This window comes from Dermatophagoides farinae, chromosome 3 (genome assembly GCF_024713945.1).
Source record: "Dermatophagoides farinae isolate YC_2012a chromosome 3, ASM2471394v1, whole genome shotgun sequence".
Lineage (NCBI taxonomy): Eukaryota > Metazoa > Arthropoda > Arachnida > Sarcoptiformes > Pyroglyphidae > Dermatophagoides > Dermatophagoides farinae.
In genome coordinates, this window is record NC_134679.1 from 1,478,346 (window position 1) to 1,492,384 (window position 14,039).

The 14,039-nt window shown below is 29.4% G+C and overlaps 4 protein-coding genes across 5 annotated transcripts; 1 reads left to right on the forward strand and 3 right to left on the reverse strand.

Annotated features, from left to right (window-relative positions):
* Positions 1-138: 138 nt before the first annotated feature.
* On the reverse strand, positions 139-3,027 carry eIF4A (eukaryotic translation initiation factor 4A). 2 transcript variants are annotated; one of them, XM_047062026.2, is made up of 7 exons: positions 2,613-3,027; positions 2,505-2,541; positions 2,181-2,441; positions 1,956-2,121; positions 1,490-1,881; positions 1,077-1,246; positions 139-1,011 (listed from the first exon to the last, which is right to left on the reverse strand). In XM_047062026.2, the coding sequence occupies exons 1-7, from the start codon at positions 2,633-2,635 to the stop codon at positions 864-866; spliced, it is 1,197 nt and encodes a 398-aa protein (XP_046917982.2). In that variant the 5' UTR covers positions 2,636-3,027; the 3' UTR covers positions 139-863. The 2 variants fall into 2 exon arrangements, with proteins under 2 accessions (XP_046917982.2, XP_046917981.2); XM_047062025.2 differs by having other exon boundaries at positions 2,181-2,541; positions 2,613-2,986.
* Positions 3,028-3,309: 282 nt separating this feature from the next.
* LOC124498290 (protein O-mannosyl-transferase Tmtc4) lies at positions 3,310-6,022 on the forward strand. Its single transcript, XM_047062024.2, has 6 exons — positions 3,310-3,937; positions 4,005-4,202; positions 4,261-4,842; positions 4,906-4,965; positions 5,028-5,432; positions 5,508-6,022. The coding sequence occupies exons 1-6, from the start codon at positions 3,467-3,469 to the stop codon at positions 5,934-5,936; spliced, it is 2,145 nt and encodes a 714-aa protein (XP_046917980.2). The 5' UTR covers positions 3,310-3,466; the 3' UTR covers positions 5,937-6,022.
* On the reverse strand, positions 5,934-9,136 carry EDTP (Egg-derived tyrosine phosphatase). The gene has a single exon (XM_075729197.1). It carries the CDS (start codon positions 9,134-9,136, stop codon positions 6,254-6,256), a length of 2,883 nt encoding a protein of 960 aa, XP_075585312.1. The 3' UTR covers positions 5,934-6,253.
* A 1,340-nt stretch (positions 9,137-10,476) lies between these two features.
* On the reverse strand, positions 10,477-14,017 carry chic (profilin chickadee). The gene is made up of 3 exons (XM_047062116.2): positions 12,014-14,017; positions 11,168-11,342; positions 10,477-11,009 (listed from the first exon to the last, which is right to left on the reverse strand). Exons 1-3 carry the CDS (start codon positions 12,131-12,133, stop codon positions 10,912-10,914), a joined length of 393 nt encoding a protein of 130 aa, XP_046918072.1. The 5' UTR covers positions 12,134-14,017; the 3' UTR covers positions 10,477-10,911.
* Positions 14,018-14,039: the final 22 nt, after the last annotated feature.

A 14,039-nucleotide genomic window follows, 5' to 3' on the forward strand; every position in this document is an offset into this window, starting at 1 on the left:
ATGTGAATGATTCGAAAAAAAAAATGATGGTGGAAAGAAAACGCGAATGTAGTGGATAATAATAAAAAAAAATCATCATTTTTTTCATATTAATTAAAAACATATCACCGTTTTTTTTTTTGCTCAAACACACACACATTTACACAATTCTCGGAATTATTATTTTAGGGAGAGAGAAAAGTGAGAATAAAAAAGAGAATATAGAGTAACATCAGGGGAATGGGGGTGAAATATTTCAGATTTTCAAATAGTAGGTGTGTAATTGATTAATGACCATAAGAATTGATTTGATTTTATAAATGAATAAGGAGAATCAAAAAAAAAAAAAAAAAATCAGGCGATAAAAAGAGAGAGAAAAAAAATCGATCAAGTGTAATGTGTGTGTTTGTTTGTGTGTGTGGTGTGTGCTTGAAACAAATAATTGATTTGTGTATGTGATGAATGTTTTTTTTTTTATTTAATTAGCAAATTATATCTGGTATAGTATAAATTGTAATAATAATTAATAATTATAATTTAAAAAGTAGCAAATAAGAAATGATGGCCACACACACTCTTCCACAAGAAATTGGTTAAAATTATTATGTTTATTTTTTTTTTGTTTGTTTTTAAAATAATATAGCTGTATATGAATGTGGTATGTGTGTGTGTATATCTGTGTTTGTATAGTATTTATGTAATTATTGACGGAATCCACGAATTGACAGGTTGTTGTTTCTAAATTTTATTTTGTTTGTTTTTTAATGGTTGGTATTTTTGAATGGTTTGCTTTCAAATTAAAAATCAAAATGACACACATAAACACCCACATACAATATGGATAAAAATTCTTGGAGCTATTTATGTATATTCGAAATCAATGTCTATTTTTTAGCTCCTAAGATTTCATCGGTCAATTCATTGATGCTGGTGTGATAGAATTCTTCAATTTGGCTTAAGGTTGGTCTATCTTCAGTAGTCACAAGATTAATAGCAGTACCTTTACGACCAAAACGACCGGATCGACCAATTCTAAAAATTTGAAAATAGAAAGTTATATTGTAAAATATTTAAAAAAAAAGATTTTATAATCATACCTGTGAATGTAATTTTCTAGATTTACAGGCAAATCGTAATTAATGACAAGCGAAACTTGTTGAACATCGATACCACGAGCTAATAGATCAGTTGTGATGAGGATACGAGAAGAACCGCTACGGAATTCACGCATGATGAGTTCACGTTCCGATTGGGACATGTCGCCATGCTGTAATATAATAAAAAAAATCATTAGAATCATAGATGTAGATAATGTCATTGAGAAATACATTCATAATGGGTTAGAGAAATGTTTTCTCACCCAAAACACTATCCCATAAAATAATTTTCGTCACTGCGACAGATTTATCAAGAATTGTAATATAAAATCTTCAAGACAAATGCTTTAAAGTGACGAGACTAACACTGTATCTATAAAGTTATAATAAAGAATATATACAAATGTCCTTACCATTGATGAAACCGTGTAATCTTGTTCCTTGAGCATCTGAGCAAGCCAATGGACCCGCTTTCTGGTGTTACAAAAAATTACTGCCTGACTGACAGTCATAATTGAATACAGATCAGTCAGTGCCGTCAATTTATCCTCATCTCGAGGAACTTGTAGAAAGCATTGCGTGATACCTTCAAGTGTCAATTCTTCTTTTTTAACTAAAATCTTGATTGGATCACGCATAAATTTGCTCGTTACTTCGAATACATCAGGAGGCATTGTAGCTGAAAGCAATATTACTTGCACATCGGGAGACAAACAACAAAACACTGCATAAATCTGATCCTTGAAACCACGTGACAACATTTCATCGGCTTCATCAAGAACGAAAACTTTGATCTTGTCAGTTTCTAAACGAATAAAACGTATAGTATAATAGTATATATTACAGTTATGAAATATCAATATATCCAATGCAACTTACTCAAGTGGCCTCGATGAATCATGTCAGATACACGACCAGGCGTACCAACCAAAATATGTGTTCCCGCTTCAAGAGTGCTAATGTCATGATAGATATTGGTTCCACCGATACATGCATGGCATTTGATATTCAAATAGTCACCCAATGCAACTACAACTTTTTGGATCTGGTATTAAAGCATTTTATTAATGAAAGGATTTGATTTCAAAAATAACTACAACTCACTTGTTGGGCCAACTCACGGGTTGGTGCCAATATGAGTGCCTGGCATTCATTTTGGCTTTGTTCAATTCGTTGAAGAACGGAGATAACGAATGTTGCTGTTTTTCCAGTACCGGATTGAGCTTGAGCAATAACATCATTGCCTGAAATACATGGTAAGATTGCCTTTTGTTGGATGGCGGACGGTTTCTCGAAACCAAAACTGTAAATTCCACGTAAAAGTTCTTCTTTCAAATCCATATGATCAAAAGAATCGGCGAACATCTTTAAAAATGAAAAAAAAATCCCATTATATATTTTAATTATCAAATTATTAGAAAAACATGCCTGATTTTGGCTTCTTTCATCGGAGCCATCATTATATCTGGAAAAAAATACATCATAAAGAATTAGTATAATTTAAAAAAAAAATTATTTTTTTTTGTACACACATACCTTTCATCAACATTATTAGACATAATTTACTATTTTATAATTTTTAATTATAAAAAAAATCTCAATTTTTTCTTATATTTTGACGAAACGAATATGGTTAGCCTTGTTTTCACAAACACACACACACACACAAACACACACGACTTTTGTAAATGTGGTATTAAAATAAGCGAGAGAAGAAAGAGAGGAAAAATTTTTTTTTTTTTTTACCCACACCAAAATGCTGATGCAGTGCCTTTAGCCAATGAATCGAATTTTACTTGATGATGATGGTGGTAATATACACTACAAATGTGTATGGTTTTGTTCGGTATGGTGAAGTTTTTTTTTTTTTTTTTTTTTGAGCAGCAGCAAGCATATAGCGGACATAAAAAAAAACTCACTCACACACACACACACACACACACACACACATAACCGGAAACATTTCACACCGGTCTATTGGTTTTTTTTTTGTTAACGCATGCGTTTCAAACATTGAAAATGCCAAAAAAGCACATTGTTTCCAAGTATCGATTGTAATGTTTGTATATATGTATGAATGTATTTAAAAACTATCGATAGTTTTTATCGAAACAATAAAAGTAGTAGCAATCTGGTAGTAGGTAGTAGTGGTATAGTAGTGAGAAATTTAATGAAATTGGAAGCAATTTTCATCCAACAATCAAAAATATATGGATGACTCATCGGTAGAAATAGAATCATCATCATCATTCTTATTATGTAATCAAACACAAAAAATTTATTACCCGCGCGTATGTTTTTATGTCAAAATGATGAAATTCAAATGAAATTATTATCATCCATTACATTTGATTATAATTGGAAATTTTTCTTATTCATCATATTGTTAGATGAATTGCCCTAAAGATTATTTGTTGATATTTTTCTCTGCATTATTGGCATTTATTCGTTCAATACGAAATGATTTCGTTTTTGATGATCAAGAAGCAATTATTAAGAATAGAGATCTTAAAAATTTGGATGACATTTTTTCATTGAATGTATTTCAACATGATTTTTGGGGCACAGATATCGACGCCGATTCAAGCCATAAATCTTATAGGCCATTCACTGTGATTATATATCGTTTGATTGCAAAGTTTATCGCAATCGATAATCAAACATCGTTATCATCATCTAAATCTTTAGATCCATTTCCATTTCATTGTATAAATGTATTGGCATATTGTTTTTGCTGTTGTTATTTGTATCTAATCATTAAAAATTGGTTAAGATCACGACTAATATGTCATGGAGAATTCCGTCAACTTGCATTGAAAATTACTCTATTTTTCACCATACATCCACTTCATTGTGAACCGGTATTTATATGAAAAAAAAATCAAAAAAAAAATGATAAATCGATAAAATATTACACACAAATAATAGGTATCCACTTGTGTAGGATTGGCTGATATATTATCGGCATTATGTTCATTGGTTTCATTGAATTTTTTCATATCGAATCTCAATCTATACGATTCACATTCACATAAATCATCGATAAAATGGATCATAATTCAATTAAACATTATATTATTTGCATTTGCATCAATGTTTTTCAAAGAGCAAGGAATCACCATATTGGTAATTATACATAATTTATTTGAAATTCAAATTTCATAATAATCAAATCACATGTTAGGGTTTTGTTCTGATTCTTATCATACAATTATGGCTAAAATCTTGGCTAACCAGTGATAAAAATATTCGACATTTAAGATTATTATCTACCGTTTTTATTTATCTATTTACGATTGTTGGATTTCTTTATCTTCGATTATGGATCATGAATTTTAAATTACCTCGTTTCAGCCGAATGGATAATCCTGCTTCTCATATGACAAGTTCAATATTTCGATTCATCAATTATAATTATTTTTATTTATTGAATACTGTGATCATTCTCTGTCCAATTTGGCTTTCATTCGATTGGTCAATGGGATGTATACGTTTAATCGAAACATTCGTTGATTATCGTTTTCTGTTGGTCATTTTATTCTGGATTATCACAATAATTGTCATTTGCAAAATTCTTTTTTCATCACCGAATTTATTGCCATTTATTTTGTTTACAATCGTTACATTTTTACCATCATCGAATATATTTTTTCCAGTTGGTTTCGTTATTGCTGAACGTAATCTATTTCTTCCGATTCTGGGATATTGTGCCTTTTTTGTTCATTGTCATTATCGTTTGAGCAAATTATTAGCACCACATTTTTGTGTAAGATTTTTTTTTTTGATTAATTTCTTTTTCATTGTAATATTTTTTCATTGCTATCCATAGACATTGCTCAATAATTCTTTCTACCTGTTGCTTATTATTTTTACTATTCGAACATATCAAGTATGTCATAGTATTTGATTGTTTATTGTTTTCTAAGAAATCTAATTAATCACTATTCATAGCGATGTGGAGATTGGAATGATGAATTGAAATTGTACGAACTAGATGCCCGGATTTGTCCGGAAAATGCCAAAATTTATTATAATATTGGAAAAATTTCTGCCGATATGGGCAATCGATTGAAAGCTATTGATTATTATCGTCGATCATTGACGCTTTATGAAAACTATACAAATGCATTGAATAATTTGGCAAACATTATGAAAGAAGATCCCGATGGATTGGATGAAGCCAAACAACTTCTTCAACGTGCTTGTCAATTAGATCCAAAATTTGCAACTGGTTGGATGAATTTAGCAACCATTGAAATGGCATTAGGAAATTTTGATCAATCAGAACGTTATTTTTATCGTGCTTTAGATATTCGTCCTGATCATGCAAACACTCATTTCAACATGGGAAATTTGGTAAGAATTATCCATTGTGGTAAATAGGAAAAATTAATTTGTCAAATTTTTTCTTTTCATTTGCTAAAAAAACAGTATATCAAACAAAAAAAATTCAAAGAAGCAGAAAATTCTTTACGTCGTGCCATTGAATTGAATAGAAAATTTACAAAAGCTTGGCATAATTTGATTCTAATGAAACAGAATGACCAATCATTCGATATGGCATATGAATTGGCCACAAAAGCATTGACTGAATTATCCAATGATGATAGTTTACATTTTCTAATGGCTAATATTTGTGGCCAATATTTGCAAAAATTTTCAAAAGCTGAACATCATTTTCATGAAGCAATACGATTACGGCCAAAAAATCCAATCTATTCAAATAATTTAGCCGTTCTATATCATCGAATCGGTAGATATTCGGATGCAATCCAATATTATCGACAAACACTACGACTGGATCCAAGCCATAAGAATGCAAAAAATAATTTGAATAAATTATTGAAAAAGACAAAATGAAAAAACTTTTTTTTTTTTTTATTCAATTCAATTCACATAATTAATAAGGAATAAAATCAATATAAAGGTGAAAAAAAAATAATTAATCAACAAATTTGTTTTTTTTTTGTTTTAAATAATAATAATAAAAATTCGATGAAATGCTGTGAAAGTAAAAAAAAAAAGAAAAAAAATTCATAACACAGTATAATAATTTCAAATGATCAAAATTGAACAATTGAAAAACAATGATAGAGAGAAAAAAAAATGAAAAAACTTTTCAACAAATCCAAAATTGTAGATTATTATCAGCAAGATAAAGATTCGTATAAGAAAAATCAAATATTGACCGTACGACAAAGTTGATCCATAAAATTGGTGACTAAACCACCACCACTACCACCGCCACCATTATTATGATGATGAGAATTGATTGACATATAGGCGCTATTAAATAATGAACGAACTTCAAGTAAACGTTCACCTCGTTTTGTTCGTGATCGATGATTATTATTTGATTGAATCAATAATGATGACGATGATGATAGTGTTGATGAATTTGCATTAAAATTCAATGATGATTGACATTTTTTATTACCACTGTTAGAATGATGACGATTGTTACTACTATTATTATTATTATTATTATTATTAGCATTGGCCAATGAACTAAACGATTCTGGTGAGCTAAAATGTTGATTTAAAATTGAATGATTATCAATAATGCTTGATGCTTCCGATACAAATTGCCAACTATCCGATCGACATAATGAACCATTTGATAATGAATGTGATTGATCACTATGATGATGATGATTATGATGATGATGATGATAATGATTATTTGAATTCGGTATTTGTACCGGTTGTGTTGATGAATGTAAATCTGAATGTTCACAAAAATTATTATCATTATTATTGAATGAACCATTTTGTTGTTGTTGTTGTTGTCGTCGTTGTGGTGGTGGTGAACCAAAATGATTAACAGTATCATCAACATCATCCAATGTTAATGTAGCAATCATTTCAGATGGTTGTGATGATGATGATGATATTATTTCTGCTGTATCATTTAATTCATGATGATTATTATCAATTAGATTATTATCATGAATATTCAAATTGTTTGATGATGATGATGACGAATCTTTAATGTTTGTTGTCATTGTTACAGTTGTTTGTTGTTCAAATTCAAATGTTGATACAAGTGAATATGAATCTTCGGATTTATTATTCATACCATTAATAGTGTTTACCGGTACCATACTATTACGATTCAAACTTGATGAACTACCAATGCTACTATTACTGTTTAATGTTACATTATTTGGAATGTTTTCAATAACAAAATCTTCATACAATGTAAAACTATCGGTACTAATTTTTCGTACCATTTTTTCTTCATCATTTTCAAATCCATTTATTGGAATTGGCGTTTGATCAGATTGTCGTTGTTGTTGTTGTTGTTGAATTTGATCGATACTAAATTCATCACAAGTAATAAATTTTAAAAATTGAAAACAAAAAAACATAATTTCTTCGCCTTTATTCAAACGATCATTCAAGTCGTGGCCAAATAAAAGCCAATCATAAGCAACGGTTAGATAGCAAATTTCCACTGCATTTAACGATTTATGTATTTCACCATCAGCCCATAATGTTAAACGTAATAATGAAATAAATAATGGTGTTCGATCCCAGCCAGAAATACAATGTATCAATAATGATGAATCAAATTCTTTAAGAAAATAAAGCATTAATTTAATATAATTCTGTGTCAAACGAATAACATCCCATGAACGATATTCATTGAAATTTAGGTTTAAAATTTTTGATATTTCAATAGAATTATCAAAACCAAATTCAGCGTCAACAAAATCTTGATTCCAATCATATATCAATCCTTCACCTGAATAGCTATTGTCACGATATTCACGAAAAAATTCACAACCAGGATATGGCAGTGATAAAATATTGAAATCAGAATAACGATTCTTTTTATCCGCTTTTTCCGATGATGTAACATTCATGCCGAATTTAACTTTTTTCTTTTCCAACATTAAATCACAAATAAGCTTGACATTTAAATATTTTAATAATTTTATATCTTGATTACGAAAATGTGAAAATAATTTAGTAGAATCGGCAATATTCAATCTATTGGCAATCGGTGGTGAATCATCATTATCATCAACAATATTATTATTTTCAATATAATTTGCTTTAATAAAATCATCATCATCATCGTCGACAATTGTTTCGATAATATTTTCACAATTCATTTGTGATGATGTATAATTTTTTTTATCATTAAATAATGTATAATCCAGTACTGAACGTCCAAATATTTCGGCAGCACTTGATAATGTTGCTGAACGGCAAATATATTTATTCTTATATAAAATGGCAGGAATTGGAAAACGTGCACGACAACGTGCTACACGTGCTTTTCCTATCAAATCTTTTAGTTTATGAACATCAAATTTTTCATGAGCGAAATTTTTATCATTTATTAATTTTTTTTGTTGTCGTTGCTGTTTCTGCTGCTGTTGTTGTTGTTGTTGTAGTTGTCGTAATTTTCCATCATCTAACCGTAAACCATCATCATCGTCGTCGTCTTGAACATTAATAGTCATATTATCCACTTCATCAATAGGCACTTGATTATTATTACCATTATATACGGTATTGGATGATGGATATTTTTGTTGTTCACCATTAAAATGGTCCATCATTATTTTTCGATCAATCGAATCAACACTACCTTTATCTTTATTCACATGTTGCTTATAATAATGATTATTATTATTGATTATTTCAATTTCAGGAATGACAATTTTCGATGGATAACTAGTTGATAATTGTCCCTTATCATTTTTTATGACAATAAATTTTGAATAATCTTTCGATATTAAACGAATACATTGCTCTTCAATTTTAGTGGTTAATGAATCAACATTATTATCACGATTACGGTATGGTGAACTTGAACTACCGGAAAAAAAATTAAGTAAATCACCAAGTTCTTTAGTAGTGATATCATCATCATCAACATTATTTACGATGCTTTTTGTTTGTTGTTGTTGTTGTTGTTGTTGATGTGATTGTTGATCATTATTATTAGTACCACTATTGATGATATTACCATTTGTTGTATTATTTATTGGTAAAGTATTGGTTGTTGTCGTTGTCGTTGTATTCGAATTCATTATCATTATCATTGTGTGTTTTGCCGTAATTAACCAAATTATTCAAAAAAAATTTAGTCCATTTAACAAATCTTCATCATGAACAATACAGGAAAATACAGCAAGAAAAATTAAAATTCACGTTGTTTATCTATAAAAAAAACCCGTTTATCATCGTTTTACGATTAAATCAAAAAACAAAATATTGAATTCAAATTATGATACCGGCGGTGGCTAGCTGATAATGAATAAAAACAATTCATGTACAATAAAATTATCCACGTGGATTCCACCACCACCACCACTACTCACAATGATAATGAGCAAGAAAATTTCTATAATTTTCCAATCGATTGATTTAATTTTCTTGCCGTTATAATAATAGTGATGATGATGATGATGATGATTATCTGGACATTCAATTTCTTCTTTTTTTCTTGTCAAAGTTAAAATTATTTTTTTAATCGTCGTAGTATTATTTTTAAAAATTTTTTTACAATCAAGCATATTGCCACCGATTTGTTGTTGTTGTTTTGTTATATGAATGTCGCCGTCGTTTTTATGATGTTGATGTTGATGTTGATGTTGATGATGATGGCGACAACATCATACACACACAGACACAGACACAGACAAACACATCATCCAAATCATTTATAATCCGGGCCAATCTCAAATGCAAAAAAAAAAACGAAACAGAAACGCCACCATTTGGATGAAATGCGTATTTCATGGAAATTTTTTTTTTTTCTATACCACACAGCACACTGCAGTGTGCTATACACACACAGCACAATCAACAGCCATGCATGCATGCAAAATTTTCATACATCGAATCAATTATCATACAAAAATGACGTACAAAATCATTCATATAGGATGTAATACATCAAAAAAAAATGATAATTCTATTCATTTTTTTCAAAATTGATAAAATTAAACTAATCGACCAAATGATTTACATTACAAAACAAAGAATGTATGAAAAAGACGTAAATTCTATAGTGAACCAGACATCATCATCATCATCATCATCAGCATAAAGAACGAAAAACACGTAAACAAGATTTGATACAAATATAATATTTTGATGATGATAAAGAGAAGAAAGGAGTTAATTTCGAATCACAACACCAAACAAGCAAAGAAAAAAAAACGATTCCAAAAATAGAATTCAATGGATTGGGCGTGGCAGCACTTAAGTTTGTATGTGTTTTAAATAATTTTCACACATACGATTCTGTATTGAAATTGAAAACGATTCTTGTATCATTATTATTATTATTATTATTGATTATTTATTATTCCACATTCGAATTTTAAATCAATAAAAACTTTGAGAAAAAAGAGAAAAAAAATGAAAATTCATCATATTTATCCATATTTTATAATTATTATTATTATTATTATAATTCAATAATATTGTGAGAGCAAGAAAAAAAGAAAGAGAGCAATAAAGAATAATGAGAGCAAGAGAAGAATTTGAAAAAAAAATTTCAAGTTATTCTTGCACACACACACACTTACACCATATTCCTTTGATGATTTAATTATCATGATGGTATCATTTTTGTTTTTGATTTATAGAAAAAAAAAGAAAATTTTGGTTGCTGAAAAAACGGTGTGTTGTTTCATGAAATCTGAATTCTGTTTTTTTTTTGCAAATTTTGGACTCATGTTATCGGTGTTTTGTTTTGTAATATTTTGAAGCATTTCCGGAAGGATGTTGAGTTTTTTTTCTTGTATTGTTTGACAAATTTTTTCTGTTTGTTTGCTGGTTTTAAATTTTTCAATATTTGCTTGATTCATCAATAGTTGTTAGATCTCAAATAATCACCCAATTTTTCAATGACATTATTAAGTTGTCCTGGCGGAAAGCCATCGACTGTTGCGGCCGCTAAAAGGCCTAATTTATTTTATATATTTAACATTACAGCATCACAGAAGGAATCCAATTTGATAATTTGATCATTCGTTCAAATTCCGTGGTCATGAAAGTGAAAATAAACGGAAAAAAAGATGAAATTAATATTTTTAGACAAAAATATAAAACAAATAACTTACATGTATTGGTTGCAACGATACACAATGCTGATGAACCACGACGACCACGTACCAATTGATTATCTGCCTGAATACAAATATACTTTTCACCACCAATATGTATACCGGTCTCTAAGAATCCGGACGGATTTTGTCTGATTGTATCAGCAATAGTTTTCAATTCTTTAGGATTGATCTATTTATCAAAAAAAATGACAAAAAGAAATCGATACAAATATTAATTTTTCATTCAACAACTATTAAAATATAGTTTTTTTTGTATTTGAAGCAAATATTTCTTTTTTTTTTACAATCTTGTTATTTTTTTCATTTCAAATTGGCCGAGGTTGATTGACAATGATGATAAATTATTATAATAATGATTACAGCAAAATTTCAATACCACCATCTCAATAACTATGATCCAATCATCAAACATATCATTGCCATGGTATCATTATGGTCATAAATACACACACACAAAGCACACAAACAAATATTTTTTTTTATTTATATCCCCCATCCATATTTGTGTTCATATAGGCCATATAATAATTGGGCGATGGCTGTGTTTTGTAATGGCGATCGTCACCAAAAAAAAAAAAAAAAAATATTCGTTACCACAGGATGCCAGGACATTTGTTGTTTTTAAAAATATAACCTATTTGTAACTGTTGTTGATATTTTGTTGCCAAAAAGAAAAAATCACAACACACACACAGACACAAACACACAGAAAAATTCATATATCATGACAATTAATCGTATCGAATCAGCAAAAGAAAAAAATCAACCGGATGACATGTATACAATGTCGACGGATTAGGACTATAATAATCAACAATATTATGGATTAATCATTCATACCTTTTTATCATCTTTTTCAAATTTGGCCCAAACAGAACCATCTTGAATATTGGCTATAGCAGCAAGCGTACAATCGACGTGTTGGCAGATTTGGTTATCGACATATGATTGCCAAGACATTTTTGTTGGATTTGAATTGAAAAAAATATATTTATTTTATTCGAAAAAAAAGAAGACAAAAATAAACGTTTCACGGGTTCGTTGCCGGTTTGTTCTGGTGCAATATAATGATGATGATGATGATTGTTATGAATTTTTTTCTTTTGTTTGTTATTTTTTTTTTGGTAAAAATTACAAAAGAATCACAAACACAAAGATGAAACAACGAAAACAAACAAACAAAAAAAAAACTTTTGAGAAGATGGGAAGACAGACACGAACAAGAAAAATGTTCGGCGGTTTTCAAATTACTTTAGGATTTTTCAAATTTCGTTGATGATAATGATATTTGATTGATTGATTTCTAGTTTGTTTGTCGGTTGGTTGTGAGTGTGTGTGTATGCGAATTCAAATACACAATTTTAACTTTTTAGGAGAATGAAAGTGATAAAAAAAACTATTTGATTTTAAATGAAATCGGTTTTTTTTGTTGTTGTTGTTGGCTGATTTCAATATATATAAGAGCACCGAGAGAAAGAATGATGATTAGAGAAATAATGAAAAAAACGATGTAAAATAGGAGAAAAAAAAATTTTTTTACACAAAAATACGGCGTGTGTGCAATAGGCGTACCACCACACAACCAGCAAAGTGTCTCTCTCTCTCTCTCTCTCTGTGTGTGTGTTGATGACTCGAATTCACTTCGACGTTATTATACTAGCAGCAATGAATTACCAGAAAAAAAAACCAAATACGACGACAAAATGTGCATGTGTTTTTTTTCTGCTTTAGATTTGCTTGAACACACAGTGAAAAGAATAAAGATGGAAAAAAATTTTCTTTATAGAAAACACAAGAGGCAAAAACGGATGAAGAAAAATAAAAAAAAAAAAAAAAAAAAAATTCATTCAATCTTTAGCTATCGAATCGCGAAAAAATATAGATTCAAAAAATCCAATGCAATATCTTGGCTATAAATATTGGGCTTGCCATCATTCGAATGTTACCAATTGATGATGATGATGATGATGATGATACAAGTAGTAGCAGCATCACTATCACAAAGGATGTGATTTTTATATTTTTTTACCATAAATGCTACTACTATTATGAATGGCCACGCCATACTGCTACAACAACAAAAACGAAAAAAAAATTGAATAACTTTCACTGTTGTTCATGCATATGGTGGTTTCTGTGGCATATACTTTCTTTTGTTCGATACGTGGATGATGATAATCATTATATGTATTGGTGGTGGCGTTGTAATCGCAAAATATAATTTTTTTTTGTGTGCCGTATTAGTCACAATAGAATTGGATTGTACGGATTATATAAAAATTATATATGTTGATGATGATGATGATATTAGAAAAAATGAATTTAAGACTTGTCACAATGCGATTGTTTCCAATCGGATTTTTATTATGACTTTGACAGCTGATTACGATGCGTTTTTTTTTTTGGTTTTGGTTTTGGTTTTGTTGCTAGCATTTGGGAGAGGCTTTGCCAGATTTTTTTTTTTAATTTTTTTGTAAAAAAAACCCGGGTTTTTTTACCTCCGCATGGCAACGATCCAACAATATGCTGATCATATACAGCTGCTACATGCGTTTCATTTTTTTTAATTTAGAAAATTGTTGCAATCAATTTTTATTTTGAATTGGTGAAGGCGTAGGAAAAGGATCTGATGATGATGATGATGATGATGAATCAACCCAATCCAACGGTTTCCAAAAGTTATATCAGTTTTTTTTCGGGTTTACTTTCGTTGATTGAAGTGTTTGTATCATCATCATCATCATGATTGCAAACATTTAATGTAAAAAACTATGAATCATTATCCAAAATATAACATGAATGATGGTGTTTGTTTTGATCATCATCATTATCATTTGGTTTGGCTACTCCCGCCACGTAATCATTA